The sequence below is a fragment of the Pseudonaja textilis genome, chromosome 2 (genome assembly GCF_049901715.1).
Source record: "Pseudonaja textilis isolate UNSWEBS1 chromosome 2, rPseTex1.2, whole genome shotgun sequence".
NCBI classification, from domain to species: domain Eukaryota; kingdom Metazoa; phylum Chordata; class Lepidosauria; order Squamata; family Elapidae; genus Pseudonaja; species Pseudonaja textilis.
In genome coordinates this window covers 5,157,017-5,173,394 of record NC_141991.1, presented here as the reverse complement: position 1 = coordinate 5,173,394, position 16,378 = coordinate 5,157,017, and the positions used below count along the sequence as shown (strand labels likewise).

The 16,378-nt window shown below is 44.5% G+C and overlaps 1 protein-coding gene across 2 annotated transcripts in view; it reads right to left on the bottom strand.

Moving 5' to 3' along the window:
• The window catches only part of LOC113450211 (uncharacterized), a 47,082-nt gene that overhangs the window by 3,164 nt on the left and 27,540 nt on the right, over positions 1 to 16,378 (bottom strand). Inside the window, exons 8-11 of one of the 2 annotated variants that reach the window (XM_087927696.1) lie at positions 12,726 to 13,172; positions 11,299 to 11,667; positions 8,374 to 9,048; positions 4,696 to 5,421 (exon numbers count right to left, since the gene is read on the bottom strand). In XM_087927696.1, the coding sequence (XP_087783822.1) occupies positions 4,721 to 5,421; positions 8,374 to 9,048; positions 11,299 to 11,667; positions 12,726 to 13,172 (2,192 nt within the window). In that variant the 3' untranslated portion in view covers positions 4,696 to 4,720. The remainder of the gene's footprint in view (positions 1 to 4,695; positions 5,422 to 8,373; positions 9,049 to 11,298; positions 11,668 to 12,725; positions 13,173 to 16,378) is intronic. The other variant, XM_087927697.1, reaches the window with a different exon arrangement.

Sequence of the window (16,378 nt, the reverse complement as noted above, 5' to 3'; positions counted from 1 at the left end):
AGAATGAGAGAGAAACAGAAAGAGAAAGAGAAAAAGAGAAGAGAAAGGAAAACAATGAGAGAAACAGAGAAAGAGAGGGAAAAAGAGAGAAAAGGAAAGAAAAGGAGAAAGAGAGAGAAGAGAAAGAAAGGAAAGAAAGAGAAAGAAAAAGAGAAGAGAGCGAAAGAGAAAAAGAGAAGAAAGAAAAGAGAAAGAGAGAAAGAGAGGAGAGAAAGAAAAAGAAAAAGAGAGAAGAGGGAAAGAGAAAGAGGAGAAAGAGAAAGACAAAGAAAGAGGGCAGAGAGAAAAAGAAGAGAAAATGAGAGAAACAGAGAAAGAGAGGGAAAGAGAAAGAGAAAGAAAATAGAGAAACAGAGAAAGAGAGAGAGAAAGAGAAAGAAAAAGAAAGAAGAGAGAGAAAGAAAAAGAGGAGAAAGAGAGAAGAGAGAGAAAGAGAAAGAGAGAAAGAAAGAAGGGAATAAAGCAACAAAATCAGATACAGGTAGTATTCGATTTACAACAGTTCATTTAGTGACCGTTCAAAGTTACAACGGCACTGAAAAAAGTGACTTAGGACCATTTGTCACACTTAACCTTTGGCAGCATCCCCAGGGTCGCGGGATTTGCATACAAATGCTTGACCATTGACTCACATATGGGACGGTTGCGGTGTCCCAGGGTCATGTGTTTCTCCCTTTTGCGACCTTCTGACAAAGCCAAGTCCACGGGGGAGCCAGATTCGCATTACGGCCGTGTTACTGTTCTAACAACTGCAGTGATTCACTTAACAAAAGGCGGCAAGAAAAGTCGCAAAATGGGGCAAACCCCACTTAACCCATTCCTCACCTGTAGCAACATAAATTCCAGGCCCGATTGTGGTCGTAAGTCAAAGACGTCCTGTACCCCTTGGAGGGCCTAGATTAGTCATTTCCTAAGTAGGTGTCCTGATGTCCCAAGCCCTTGAACTCCCCAACTCGGCTTATTTCTGAGAGCGCCGCCTTACGTGAAATATTAGGGCCACATTTTTTTCCCCCTTAATTCAGAAGGATCTTCCAACAAACATAAAACTGAAGCCAGAAGTTTTTATTAGATTTTTTTTAAAAAAACCTGGAACTATCACCTAGATCCGAGATAGCGAACCTACGGCACACGTGTCACAGGAGGCACGCCGAGCCATTTGTGCGGGCACATGAGCCCCAGCCAAACTTACCTGCACTGCGCATGCGCGTGCCTCCCAGCTAATTTTCGGCCCGTTTGAGGCCATTTTTGCCCTCCCGGAGGCTTGAGAGAAGCCTCTGCAGCCTCGAGAGGCCAAAAAATGGGCCTTCTGGAAATACCAGAAGTGCCGAAACGGGCCCTTTTTTCAGCCTCCCGAGGCTGCAAAGGCTTCTCTCGAGCCTCTGGGAGGGTGAAAATGGCCTCACACAGGCCGAAAATCAGCTGGGAGGCGCACGCATGCGCAGTGCAGGTAAGGGAGCAGGGCGGGGGTGTTGCGCGTACATGCACAGGGCACACTGCGTTGTGGGTGCTGGCATGCGCGCACTTTCGGCACACCTCAACACAAAGGTTCGCCATCACTGATCTAGGTTGATTGCAAGCAAGAATCCTGCAGGTGTAAAAATGGAAGCACAATTTGGGAAGACTGATAACAGCCCCTTAACCTTATATAGGTCGCCTCAACTTACAACCACAATGGAGCCCCAAATTTCTGCCGTCAAGTGAGATGTTTGTTGAGTTTGGTCCCATTTTAACCACCTTTTCTGGCCACAGTCGTTAAGTGAATCCTTGCAATTGATACGTTAGTAACACGGTTGTTGAGTCAATCTGGCTTCCCTGTTGACTTTTGCTTGTGTGACGGTCAGATCGCGGGACCTTGGAACACAGCAACGGTCATAAATATGAGCCAACCGCCAAGGGTTTGAATTTTGATCACACAACCGTGGGGACACTGCAATGTTGTAAATGGGAAAAATGGTTGTAAGGCACATTTTTCAGTGTAAGTTTGAACAGTCACTAAATTGAACTGCTGTTACCTGTATACCGCTTCCAGTGCTTTATGGCCCTCTCTAAGCGGTTTACAGAGTCAGCCTATTGCCCCCAACAATCTGGGTCCTCATTTTACCCACCTCCGAAGGATGGAAGGCCGTGTCAAACCTTGAGACGGTCAGGATTGAACTGCTAACAGTCGGCAGAATTAGCCTGCAATACTGCACTTTAACCACTGCGCCATCACAGCTCAGGAAGGAACCCGAGGTGAAAGAGGCAGAGATGGTAAAAGTGTTTATTTGAAGAAAATAATTTTCCCAGTCGCTTACTAAATACGTTCAGCAAATGTGGAGGTTGTAGCTGTATTTTAGTGTTTTAGTGCACCCCAAAAAAGATGGAAGCCATTGCTTTTTTCTTTATTTTCCCTTGCGCCCCTCTCCCTTTCTTTACCTTCTCCTATTCCCTCATTACAGGCAGTCCTCGACTTACAGCAGCTCATTTAGTGACTGTTCAAAGTTACAACGGCACTGAAAAGAAGTGTTTTAGGATCGCCTTTTCCCCACACTTTCGACCGCTGCAGCATCCCCCAAATCAAAAATTTAAGACGCTCGGCAACTGATGAACGGATGCAGGGTCAGCGGATCGCCCTTTTTATGACCCGCTGACAAGCAAAGTCAGAGCCAGCTTCGCCTCACAACCGTGCTAGTAAGCAATTCACTTAACAACCGTGGCGAGAAAAGTTATAAAAACGGGGCAATAGCTCACTTAACACCTACCTCGCTTAGCAGTAGAAATGTTGTGCTCGATCGTGGTTGTAAGCTAAGGACTACGGGCCTTATTTGTTTCTATTTGTATTTTATAATGAAGTTCAATGAAACACTTTCAGGAAAAAAACAGCACTGATTGGCGTAATGCACTCCACTCACAAATGCATCTTTTTATCACACGCGGGACGTTCTGAAAACCTTGAATTTTCTAACGTTGCCTCAGGGTAATCGTTCTGAAAGAAATCTTTTCTACCCTCAGCACAACTGATTCACCTGTGGCGGGAATGAGACAACGCACCACAGCCAACTCGTTGCAAGACAATATAGCATCTTTCCCCCAAAATAAGACCGGGTCTTATGTTTATTTTTGCTCTGAAAGATACATTAGGGCTTATTTTCCAGTTAGGTCTTATTTGGGGGGGAAACACGGTTCTAAAATGTATCCGTCTGGCTAACAATCTTAACTGGGGCTTATTTGGGGGGTAGGACTTATATTACGAGCATCCTGGAAAAATCATGCTAGGGCTTATTTTCCAGTTAGGTCTTATATTCAGGAAAACAGGGTAGCAATTATTTAACATTAAAAAAAAATACAAGTTTTGCCATTCCAATTTCATTTTGTCCCACATTTTATATTCTTTCTCCTTTTGTTTCTCGTTAACATTTTTATTCAGTTATTAAAGTAATGTAAAATACAAAATGCAAAGCAAATAGGAAAGCGGCGGGGAGGGAAAGGGAAGTGAGGAAAGATAAGAAAACTTTTTGGGAGTTATGATTCATGTTTTAATACATTTTTTTTAAAAAAATGGAGATAAAAAATGAAACTGGAACTTTTCCATTTGGATGTCATGGAAAAAGAATCTGAGGAAAAACTATGTTATTATATATGATGACAGGAGCAAGATTATTGTATGCACAAAAAGGGAAGGACGCTTCGATTCCCACTAAGGGACATTGCAGAAGTTGATGGGGAATTGGCCGAAATGGCAAAATTGACTATTTTGATTAAGGAAAAGAACGTAAGTACCGTAATTTTGTTTCCACATGGAAACCGCTTCTGAACTTCGTGCTTGATGAGGAAAAGAACAAAACTCTGAATGGGTTTTGCCATTTAGACTGATAGATCTTTATGGAAATGGCTCGTTCATAGTATTATGAAAAAGCAAAAAGCTGCGATTTGATGTTAATGCCTTATTTTACTGTAACAAGAGACAGCCGGAAGTCAGTGTTTCTTTTTCTTATCTTTTCTCACTTCTTCTTCCCCATTCCCTCCCGCAACTGCTTCCCTTTGACTTTTGTATTTTACATTACTTTGTAGCTTTTTCATCCTTGCTTTAATGATCCTATTCCACCATTTCTTTGATATTAGTGTAACTCTTGTCCCAGAGCAAGTTATGCTGCGGTGAGATGGCCAGGGGGGACTAAGCCATGGTGAGTTGGCTGTGGAGAACTGTCGTAGACCCCTCCTGTGGGAGTGACCTGGAGCCCCGAGGGAGTGACTTGGAGTCCCCTGAGGGAGTGACCTGGAGCCCCCTGTGGGAGTGACCTGGAGCCCCCTGAGGGAGTGACTTGGAGCCCCCTGAGGGAGTGACTTGGAGTCCCCTGAGGGGTGACCTGGAGCCCCCTGAGGGAGTGACCTGGAGCCCCCTGTGGGAGTGACCTGGAGCCCCCTGAGGGAGTGACTTGGAGCCCCCTGAGGGGTGACCTGGAGCCCGTGGGAGTGACCTGGAGCCCCGAGGGAGTGACTTGGAGTCCCCTGAGGAGTGACCTGGAGCCCCCTGTGGGAGTGACCTGGAGCCCCCTGAGGGAGTGACTTGGAGCCCCCTGAGGGAGTGACCTGAGGCCTCCTGTGGGAGTGACCTGGAGCCCCTGAGGGAGTGACTTGGAGCCCCCTGAGGGAGTGACTTGGAGTCCCCTGAGGGAGTGACCTGGAGCCCCCTGTGGGAGTGACCTGGAGCCTCACCAAAACTTACTCTTCTCTTCGGAAATCATTTCCGACATTCGGAGCATCTGTGAGGTGTCGCTTCGTTGTGCAGGTTCTGGTGATCGCCATCGTAGGTGAAGTTCTTCCCACATACAGTACATTCATGATGCAGCTCCTCTGCTGAGACTTTTGGAACCGGTGCTCGTACTTCCTGGCTGTCCTCTTTTCCTCTATTTTTGGAATAAGCAAATTTTTCCAGCCGAGCCCGGAGTGATAGTTCTGGAGTATGTTTCTCCTTCGATTCCTTCTCTCCGGTGTTCTCCTTCGTTTCTTTCTCTGAAATGTTCTCCTTCGATTCCTTCTCTCCGGTGTTCTCTTTCATTTCCTTCTCTCCAACGTTCTCCTTCGATTCCTTCTCTCCAACGTTCTCCTTCGATTCCTTCTCTCCAATGTTCTCCTTCGTTTCCTTCTCTCCAATGTTCTCCTTCATTTCCTTCTCTCCGACGTTCTCCTTCATTTTCTTCTCTCCGATGTTCTCCTTCGTTTTCTTCTCTCCGACGTTCTCCTTCGTTTTCTTCTCTCCGACGTTCTCCTTCACGCGTTCTCCCATTTTCTGGCGTTTCTCAGCTGCTTTTTGCCTTTGCTGACGCTTGTAATTGCGCCATTGTTTACGCAACGCTGCTATGTTTGATGTGTTTAATGCCGGCGAATGACCACCTATCTTTTTCAGCTGGACTTGAGTGGTTTTCTTTGGTTCCTCATAACCTGTTGAGACAAAGGAACAGCCTAAATGTGAGGCGGCCAGGAAAGAAAAAGGGGTGTCTCTCAACTTTAAGAGGTAGGAACTTCAATTCCCAGAATTCCCCAGTCGGCGTGCCTGAGAAACACTGGCCTAATGGAACTTTCTATTAATAGCAATAGCACTTATACAATGCTCTACGGGGCTTTTACAGCCCCCTCTAAGCGGTTTACAGAGTCAGCCTATTGCCCCCCAACAATCTGGGTCCTCATTTTACCCACCTCGGAAAGATGGAAGGCTGAGTCAACCTTGAGCCAGTGAGGATCGAACCCCTGACCGTCGGCAAAGTTAGCCTGCAATACTACATTATAACTGGTGCACCACCACATCTCATAGCAGTGGTGAGATTACACCCACCCTACACAAATGGCCAAGACAGCAATAGACTTCTATATCGCTTCAGTGCTTCACAGCCCTCTCTAAGCAGTTGACAGAGTCAGCCTAGTGCCCCCGCCAACAGTCTGGGTCCTCATTTTACCCATCTCGGAAGGATGGAAGGCTGAGTCAACCTTGAGCAAGTAAGACTCGAACTGCTGGCAGTGGGCAGAATGCAATATTGCATTCTAACCACTGGACCACATAAATACAGGCAAGAAAGCGTAACATTTCCAAAATAATGTTACTTGTAGCATTGTAACATCTGAAAGGGGATGTTTTAAATTTCTATTCAACTTTCAAAAATTATACTATACAGTTCAATATGAAGCTTCTTAAATACATTAAAGGGTAATGGTTCCCCTCGCTCATACGTGCGAGTCGTTTCTGGTTCTAGGGGGCAACATTGCTCATCTCCGTTACAAAGCCAAAGTGCCAGTGCTGTCCGAAGACGTCTCCGTGGTCATGTGGCCGGCATGACTAAACACCAAAGGCGCGTGGAACACTGTTACCTTCCCACCAAAGGGGTCCCTAAGTTTTCTACTTGCGTTTTTAACGTGCTTTCGAACTGCTAGGTTGGCAGAAGCTGGGACAAGTAACGGGAGCTCACTCTATCACGGGGTGCTAGGGATTCGAACTGCTGACCTTTCTGATCGACAAGCTCAGCATCTTAGTCACCGAGCCACTGCGTCCCTTCATTAAGTACATTAGTCCTGTGTGATTAGCCCTGTCTATTCTTCATTTCCACCAGCTGTATTTCATGCAGAATATCTATCTATCTGGTCTCTTAATGACCTGATGGCGTGTACAGGTAGTCCTTGACTTATGACCACAACGCGGACCAAAATCATTAAGTGACTCATGTCCAATTTCACACCATTTGCCACAATTGATCAATCACTTTCATTTCCCCCAAAACCAAATTCAGTAAAGTCAAACACCTGTTTTAAACATCTATTGTTATTCATCTAACCAATCTCTACGGCTGCCCAACTCAAACAAGCGGCTCCTTGCAAATTATTTGTATACAGCTGTTAGTATAATTTTTAAATCTGAATTTTCAATTTAAAACAAGGTGGATTATTTTAGGGAGCTTTTTTCTTGTGAAGAAAATTTCAGGCAGTCCTTGACTTACGACCACAATTGAGCCAAAATTTCTGTGGCTCAGTGAAACATCTGCTAAATGAATTCCCCAACCCCCCATTTTATGACTTTTTTTTTACCACGGTTGCTAAGTGAGTCTGGCTTCCCCATTGACTTTGTGTCAAGCCCCAAATTGACATATGCGTAGCCATCGTATTTAGCTCTATCGTATATTCCTTTTCTTTCTTTCTCTTTGCTAGTTACAGGGGGTGGGGGTGAGTGGGCTTGCCACATTCCTAAGGTGGGAGGAGTGGAGATGGTGAGGGTTGTTTAGGCTAGGTGGTTCTTCTTCCCATGGGAACCAAAACTGACCCTGATGAGACCTGGAGGTGGAGATTGATGACACCAGGAAACGTTGATTTACTTCTATTGGGGAATGTGGCTTTTGGGGGCTGTTTCTAACCTCCAATATTGTGTGGTGTAGTTCCGGGCTGTGTCAGATCCGGAATTACAACAGACTTTGCCAATTTATATATTGACTGTTTCCTAGTATGATTGATTGCTTATTGCACCCTATGACTATCATTAAGTGTTGCACCTGATGATTCTTGACTCTTGACAAATGTATCTTTTCTTTTATGTGCACTGAGAGCATTTGCACCAAGACAAATTCCTTGTGGATCCAATCACACTTGGCCAATAAAGAATTCTATTCTATTCTATTCTATTCTATTCTATTCTATTCTATTCTATTCTATTCTATTCTATTCTATTCTATTCTATTCTATTCTATTCTATTCTATTCTACTTTATTGTCTATCTCTATTTATCCATCCGTCTAATCTACCTTCCTATTATCTATATCTATCCATCCATCTAATCTACCCATCATCTACCTATCTCTATCCTATCCTATCTATCCATCCATCCACCCCTCAAATCTACTTACCTACCTACCCATCCAGCTACCTATCTATTCTCTCTCCCTCCATCCCTATTCTGCACTATTGCTATTAACCTTCTCATCACTCCTTATCACCCATCCCCTCCCACTTATGACTGTATGACTGTAACTTTGTCGCTTGCATCCTTATTGACTGTTTCCTAGTATGATGTGACTGCTTTGAATGGTCACTCCACACAAGTAAAGTACCAGCAAAGGAGGGGGAAAAAACTCCAGAGAGGTTCCTGAGACAGGAAGTCTAGTCCTGCCAAGAATGTAATAAGGGTTAACGGAGAGGCAGTTTCTGTAAGCAACACCAGAATGTTTCCTTCCTGCCTTCCTTACAGGATTAGGCCAGTAATTTCTTCTAACAACCGGTTTTCCAAACTGCTTAGAATGTTAACAACAGGTTCTAGCAAATAGGTGTGAACCTGTAGAATCCCACCCCTGTATATAGCTGAGCGAGAACTACGGGTTTACACTTAAATCAACAAAGGGTTCAAAATCAGGCACTCACTTCTGTTTATCTCCTTATCGTGCGTGAAAGAGGGCCGTCGGATCCTAACCTCTTTGTTGTTAAGTCTGTGGCTTCGCTTATGCCTGGAAAGATTGGAGCTCCACTTGAAATCTTTCCCACACTCGTCACATATGTAAGAGGTCTCCCGTTCTCCCGCGTGGGCTCTCATATGGAGGAGGTGAGTGGACAATTTATAGGTTTTGTGTCCGCATTTGGAGCAGGTGTATTTCCTCTCTCCTTGGGGGGCTTTTAGCCTCTTCATGGGTTTCTTCTCCGGCTTGTGTGTTTTCAGGTGAAGTTTGAGGAAGGAAGGTTGGACGAAGATCTTCTCGCAATCTGGGCACTTGTAAGGCTTCCCGTTTGGGTGAGCCCTTTTGTGACGCATGAGATCCGACAGGTAATAGGTACGGTGCCCGCAATCCAGACACAAGTGTTTCTTCTCGAGACCTTCGTACCGGTTTTTTTTCACCTTCTTTCTCTGAGGGATGGCTTGGCCTTTTCCGTTTCGTTCCCTGGAACGGAAGGGAAGCAAGGAGGCCTCCAATCTGGAAGCCGCAGAACTTGGGGGAGCGGCAGATGGGGAGCGTTTGGATGACCTCTTTGGGCCATTCTGCAAGCCCGCTTCTTGCCGTCCTGGAGGCTTCTTCCCTAAGAAATTGATCAACTCCTCATCATCTGTGGAGGGGGGGGGGAACAGAAATAATTCAGATTGTGGAAAATAGTTTTTTGGGGAAAAGAAAGACAAAACCGAGCCCTGTTCCTACTTCAGATTTAATCATTCGTTAAAGCAGCAGCCAGGGATTTTCACGTTCATCTCTGCGGCCAAAATAACCTTAACAAGGAAAGAAATGTATTTTCTCACTCTGCAGTCAGGTCCAGAGTTTGTATTTTACTCCACTGCCCTTGAACTCAAAACCCTTCCTCTTACTTCCCCGTGCAGGCTGGGTTCTAAACTAAAGTTGGCGGCTTTTCTTCTGAAATTTCTAAGAAACAGAGTGAAGTTTGGCTGGATAGAAACTGCATTAAATGGCTCGGAGGATGATTCTAATGTTGAGTTCCCACTGCACACCGCATCCTTATGTGGATGGACAGTTCCCACCAATCGCACCGGTCACAGCCACACCAAGGTATGAAACTCAGTCTAGCCATACATAAACCAAGAGGAGGATGGGTGGCCACTAGGGCGCCTTTACAATCTGTGGTCTTCAACTCCCAGAATTCCTGAGCCAGTTGTAAAAGGGCTGTTATCCTAAAGCTGCTTTTTCAGGAGGCAATTTTGGACTTTCTGGTTTTTCTTTGAAGATGTTTCGCTTCTCATCCAAGAAGCTTCTTCAGCTCTGAGTGGATGGTGGGGAAGGAAAGGATTTTTATATCCCTTGCAGATAGCTGGTCGTTTGCATCCTTTGAAAGAGTCATTGAGGCCACTTGGGGGTTTGTTAATGTCCCCAAGGTCACCCAATTAGTGCAAATAGGTGGGGAGCCTCCTTGGAATTGTTGAAAGGATTGTGTTGTAGACTGGAGATAGGGGATGTCGCCTGCCTCCACCTCGGTGACCCTGAAGACACAGACAAAGTTCCAAGTGGCCTCAGCCAGGGGTCCCCAACCACCAGGCCGCGGACCGGTACCGGTCCATGGAACATTTCCTACCGGGCCGCCGGTTTGCTGGGCACCGCCATCTTGTTTGACGAGAAAGTGCTTCCGGGTGAGCTTTTCCTGTTAGAAAGTGGTGTTTGGGTCCTGAAGGAATCCTTGCGCCTTAGTTTCATCGAGGGGGGGGGGCTTCAAACGAAACTAAGGCGCGAGGATTGTTTCAGCACCCAAGGCAAGGCGAGCTGAGTGACCATCCCAAAGCGGAGCCCATCGACAAAGGTACAAAGGAGGAGTTGAAGGTGGCGGGGAGAAGCGGGGGACGGCTGGCTGGCCGGTCGCTCGGCTCGCCTTGCCTTGTCATGCGTGCTGATGCCGGTACTGGGCCACAGATCATTTTGCGATGCCGGTACCGGGCCGTGGCACAAAAAAGGTTGGCGACTCTCTAAAAAGAATGCAAATGACCAGCTGCCTACAAGGATAATAAATCCATCCATTCTCCACCATCCAGTCAGAGCTGAAGCTTCTTGGATAAGAAGCGAAACGTTCTCACAAAAAAAAAAAAAAACCCTCACAGATGCTACAAATGGCGGAAATGACTTCCGAAGAGAACTAGCCTCCTGAAAAAAAAAATGTACCTTTGGGACTACCATGACCTGGATGACTGAGAATCTCTATAGACAAAAGGGCCATTAGTTGCACACCCATACCCTATGGCAGTGCTGGCTAACCTTTTTTGGGGGCTCCTGTGCCAAAAATGCCACGGCTTATTTTTTGGGCGGTTTGAGGCTTTTTTCAGCCTCCCAGAGGCTTGAGGAAGGTTTCTGCAGGCCGAATACTAGGTCCGTTTTGTCACTTCCAGTATTTCCGGAAAAACAAGAAGTGATGAAACGGGCTTTGAAGGCCGAAAACTAGGCCCGTTTCATCACTTCTGGTATTTCCAGAAAAAAACAGAAAGTGATGAAACAGGCCTAGTTTTCGGCCTGCAAAGCCTGCAGAAGCCTTCCTCAAGCCTCTGGGAGGCCAAAAAAGGCCTCAAACTGGCCGATAATCAGCTGTGAGGCGCACAAATGCGCAGTGAGATAAGTTTGCCAGCAGCTCGCGTGCTGGCACAAATGGCTCTGCGTACCACCTGAGGCACACGTGCCATAGGTTCGCCATCACGGCCCTATGGCTTCCCTTTCCTGGACAAAGGACCCTTTAGCTGATAACCGTTGGAAACAAAATGGTGACTCTCTAAACCGCTTGGAGAGGGCTGTAAAAGCACTGTGAAGCGGAATGTAAGCCTAAGGGCTACTGCTATATTACGTGTAATACGGACCACCAATTTCTACCTACCACTCAGCGTCACATCACATTCGGCAATAACAACGTTGGGCACCGGCGTTTGCTGATGGGTCTGCTGATGTCTCATGAAGGTTGAGGACCATCCAAAGGAGTTCCCGCAGTCCAAGTATCTGTAAGGTTTTTCCTTGTTATGGACCCTGAAATGCTTCAGAATGTCCGACAATTTTTCAGCTTGGTAGCCGCATTTGGTGCAGGCATGCATTGTCGTGTTGCGATGTTTGGAGGCCTCGTTCGCCATTTGTCCTTCCTCCTGAGAGACTGTCGGAAGAAGTTGATCATCGCAAGGGGGATATGCCCCAGCTTCCTCTTCCAATTTGATGCTCTGCTGGAGGGGACCTGTACTCCTCGGCTCTTCTTCCCCTATAAAGGGACAATTAACAATTTTAAGATAGGCAATGCTGTGAATCTTATCAAGCCTAGCTAAAAGCGGCGGATCGGCTTGCTAGTTCAAATCACAGGGAATGTTAGCGCAATGAAGGGAAGGCCATAACAAACCTGGAAATGAATCCAATCTGGAAGCAGCTTTTTACCAATTGTTGCTCAAGGCGAGAAAGAACAAGCGCTCTTTAATTGGAATCGTAGCTCGGAGAGAGTGCATGGGGACTGTTCTCTAATTTATTAACGACACACACACACAAACCTGCCTTTCAGAATAAGGTCTATCCAGCAATTAAAAAGCCAGGAAAAAAAAAAAGACCTTTTGATCAGAAGAAGGAAAAAGGACTTGGCCTTCGTCTACCTGCTTTTGGGGGGAAGAAAAGATTAAAAAACAATTCAGTAGGAAAATATCAATTGTATGTGTTTTGGGTTTTTTTTTGAAAACATAAAAGTGATTGTACATTTCTCTACCTGTCAATATTTATCGTTAAAAGTGTGAATTTCATATCAAAGGTCTAGTAGACCAGAGGTCTCCAAACTTGGCAACTTTAAGGCTTGCGGACTTCAACTCCCAGAATTCCTGAGCTAACATGACTGGAGGAGGAATTCTGGGAGTTGAAGTCCACAATTCTTAAAGTTGCCAAGTTTGGAGGTCTCTGGTCTAGAATCTAGATCATAGTCACTAAGCCCTGAACCCCCAACACTGCCAGAAGTTAATTTATAATGTATTGCAGAGAGGAAGAAAGTACAAGATGAACAATTCTGCTATATAAAGACCAATGGGTTTTCTCGCCACATAACCAACATTTTTACTGGTAAGCTTTGAATTCATAAAGAGGAAAAGAATAATTAATGTTGGCAACAAGATCCTGAAGAGCTATCTCTCTCTCTCTCTGTTGGTGTGGAATGGTAAGAAAATTGCTCAGGGTAGATAGAAAATGTCAGATTCAGTAAAAAAGGCCAACATAATAAAAGACAGAGAGGAGAGAAAAAAAAAAAGAGAGAGAATGATTCATTATTAGCCAGGTCATCACACCTACCTCGACAGGGAATCTTCTCCTCTGCAAAAATAGACTCGAAAATGGGCCTCTTTTTACGATATGCAGTGCCTTTCTCATGTCGACAAAGATGAGATGGCCTGCTGAAGGCTTTCCCACAATCAGAGCAAGCGTAGGACCTCTCCCCTGTACGGATGGTCCTGCGTTCAATGGTTTTGGAAAGCTCGGTAGCTCTACGGTCACAAACATCGGGGCCCTTGGATTTCCCTTTCTGAGGGCTCGGGAGTTTCTTCAGCATCACCTTTAAGGTTTTCAGCCCATACATTTGAGAGAGCTCCACTTCTTGGGACTTCCTCGGAGGCGGCCTGGAAACGGGGTCAGCCTCGCTGACAGCAATCAGCGAAACCGTAGAGAGCTCTCCCAGCAATTCCAGAGGGGACTTTTGCGCCTGCGTAGAATTGCTTTGGCCCTGATTAGAGTCACTGGCACCTACGGGAACAAATAGTACAACCACCTGCATTAGCAATAAGGAGAAGGGAGAGGGGAGAAAGTAGAGGTAATGGAGGAGGAGGAGGAGGAGGAGGAGGAGGAGAAGAAACGACTTCTGGGGAAGAAATGGAGAGCAGAGAGGAGAAGGGTGGCAGAATCAAGAACCAGTGAGTAGACCAGCTATTTGTCATTCCTCTCCAGGCAAGGAGAGAGCTTGAGATGGCCCTCAAGTGCTCTGGACAGCTGTACCGCATGAGGAGATGATAAGACCAGCGGTCACCAGTAGGATTAAAGCAGTGGGAGACGAGAGGTCCCCATCTTTGTCCAAACCACGGTTGGTGCCGTTAAGAGAGGACTGGGTTTGAATGACATCCTCTTTGAGTCATTTTCAGAAATTCCTTGTTCACTGTTGTTCGGATCGTAGGAACCTTCCAAATGGCAAGACTGACTACCTTGGGTGAGATTTCCTTCAATCCTTAGCGAAAGAAGTTTTAAATACAAATAAAAGGACTTAATACTTTGTTTGCGGGGGGGGGGATAAACAGCCATGGGGTGATTAGAACTTTTGATTTTGGAAAGTTACAAACCGACTAAGTTTCCACATGAATTTGAAAAAAAAAAAAAAAGATTCTCAAACCAATTAAATAAGAATCCTTCCTATGGGAAACGGCTGTTGTTTTGAATACTTTTAAAAAAAGAGAGAGAGACAAAAATGGCATTTTAAAAACCGGACACTAGACGGAATCAAGAAGGAACTGAATAGTACAATTAAAGAAGAAAAACCCTTAAAATTTGACTGATTATTATTACAGAATGGAACAATGCTTTTAAACCCTGGACATATTGAAGGATATTTGTGAACAACGGGCCCAGATTTCTTGAGAAATTCATCTTAAGGGTCTGCTTCTATAGACGGACTATATTTAAAAGAGGTTATTTGAAGAGAAAGAAGTTTTACCTGACAAGGTTAAGGCCATCCTTCCAATCAATGAACTCGGAGAAGTCAGGACTCTGATAGTTGGATTAGGTTCAGAAAGTCCTTTATTGAGTATATCATGTTGGCAATTAGGAAGGTGAAGCTAGCTCTAAATCACTTAGGGATAGTTAAAAGAATACGATATTCCCCTCCTCTGTCTCTTTTAAGTCACATGGGCCAATCAGATCAGCCACAGATTCCCGCTCAGCTCCGACAGGTGTCCGCTGACATAGCCTTGGTCCTGTTAGATGTTTTGACTAGCAGTTGAGGGACCACATTCCTAAGTTCCCTCATTCCCGCCCACCCCGCAACCCGGGAATGGCAACCAAGAAACCAAAAAGAATGAAGCCTGAGAAAGAAGGTTTTGCCGGTTGACAATGAAGACTGATCTGAAAATGGATTTTAAAATAACAGGCTGCAGCAACGATGTGGAGAAAGGAGTTATCCTGGATACACAAATGAAACTGGCTGAAGTGTAACACAAAGGAAAAGAATTTGACCTGCATTAATTTTCTTACGTTGGATTTACAAAAGAGACGTTAGAATTTAGAAAACATTCATGAGGAAAGACAAGCAAAAATGACGGAGGTGGGGAAATCAAGCTCTAGGACATTATTTGAGGGGAGGTAAGCGTCAAGATTATTAAAAGTATAAAGTTAAAGGAAATAAAAAGTTCAAGATTGTTAAAAGGAAGGAATGTAAAATTGTTTTATTTAATCAAGGTTAAAATAAATATGGTGTTATTTCCAGTAACCCTTAGTGGACTTTGGCTGACCAAGACTAAAAAATGAAGCTTTATTTTTTTTTAAAAAAAGATAGATGAGATATGGGAAGAAGAGAACATTTATTCTAGTTTAAGAAAAGGTGAGTTACTAAAACTGTTTATACCTATATTACCCCAAGAAAAGGGATTTTTTTAAAAAAAAAAACCCAAATGAATGAAGACAAACATTAAGAAAGTCATCCGGTAACATTAACTGAACAAGTCATGCTGGCTAAGGAATTCCAGGAGTTGAAATCTACCCATCTTAAAACTTGAAAAATCGTGATTTCAGACTCTTCCGGTTTGAAGGGCTTCGGCGACAGACAGAAACCCGCGGTCGTGCGTGGTTTCTGTCTGGGCTCGCCGCTGGAGCGCCCCGAGCTGCCAGGTTTTGGGACTAAGCCACCACATAGAGTTGGTGAAGAGGGGGGAGACCGCCAGCAGGGTTGAGGAGAGCCGCATCTCTCCTCCTCAGCTGGCCATTCCTCCCTTTCCCAAAGGCGGTTGCAGCGGTGGTCAGAAATGGCCACCACAAAGAAGAACTCGACCAGAAAAGAATGTGCAGGAGGAAGATAAGAAGAGAAAGTTTTGGTTGACCGGGTTAAATTGTAAAGGCAACAACTAAGGTACCCTGGAATTTAAACTTACAAAAAATAACATCGCTCCCAAAGAAGAGTCGGAAGGAGCGAAGGAAACTGACAACTAAGAGACTTAAATAAGAAATCGGAAAAATCCGCTTTGACTTCAATAGGCAATTAAGGTGAAAATAAAACAAAATGTCAAAAGGGATAATAAAGATTTCTGGACATCAAAAACTTTCTTTTTCATAAGCAGGAAGGGAGAGAAAAAGAATAAGGGCAGGATCTGGAAGAGGGAGGAGACTGCCTGGAATTAAAAAGAATCTAAAGTAAAACTTCAACAAGACTTCTAAAAGATACATTTTAATTGAAACTTTGCAACTAAATAGTAACCCCAGGAAGAGAAAGTGAACAAAAAAAGAACAAAAAAGAAACAGCTTGCATGTATTTGGATTATTTGGTGATCTTTGGATTTTTGGTTATTATATTTGAATGACTAAAATCAATCGGGTGGTTGTTTAAAAATTTATACAATGGCACCACTTCTGGATGAATTGAAAATGAAACTTAAAAAGTACAAAGAAGATGCACAAGAAGGGAAGGGTTCTTTTGGCCTCGTTTTTCAATTCTTAGAAATGGAGATTTGGAACTATGAGAAACAACAAGAAACAACTGCAAAACAAGAAGACTGGGACAAAGAAGAAGCCATCTTTAATGAACAAATAATTTTATGTGGGGAAGAAAAAGGAAAGGGGGGAAAGAGAATGGAGAATTTAAGACTTAAAAAAACAACCAAAGAAAAGAAAAATAATTTGAAAAATAAGTATAATACTGGAAAGCAACAGAAAGGGGGAATACAGAAGAGAGAAATAGAGGTAGAGAGACAACG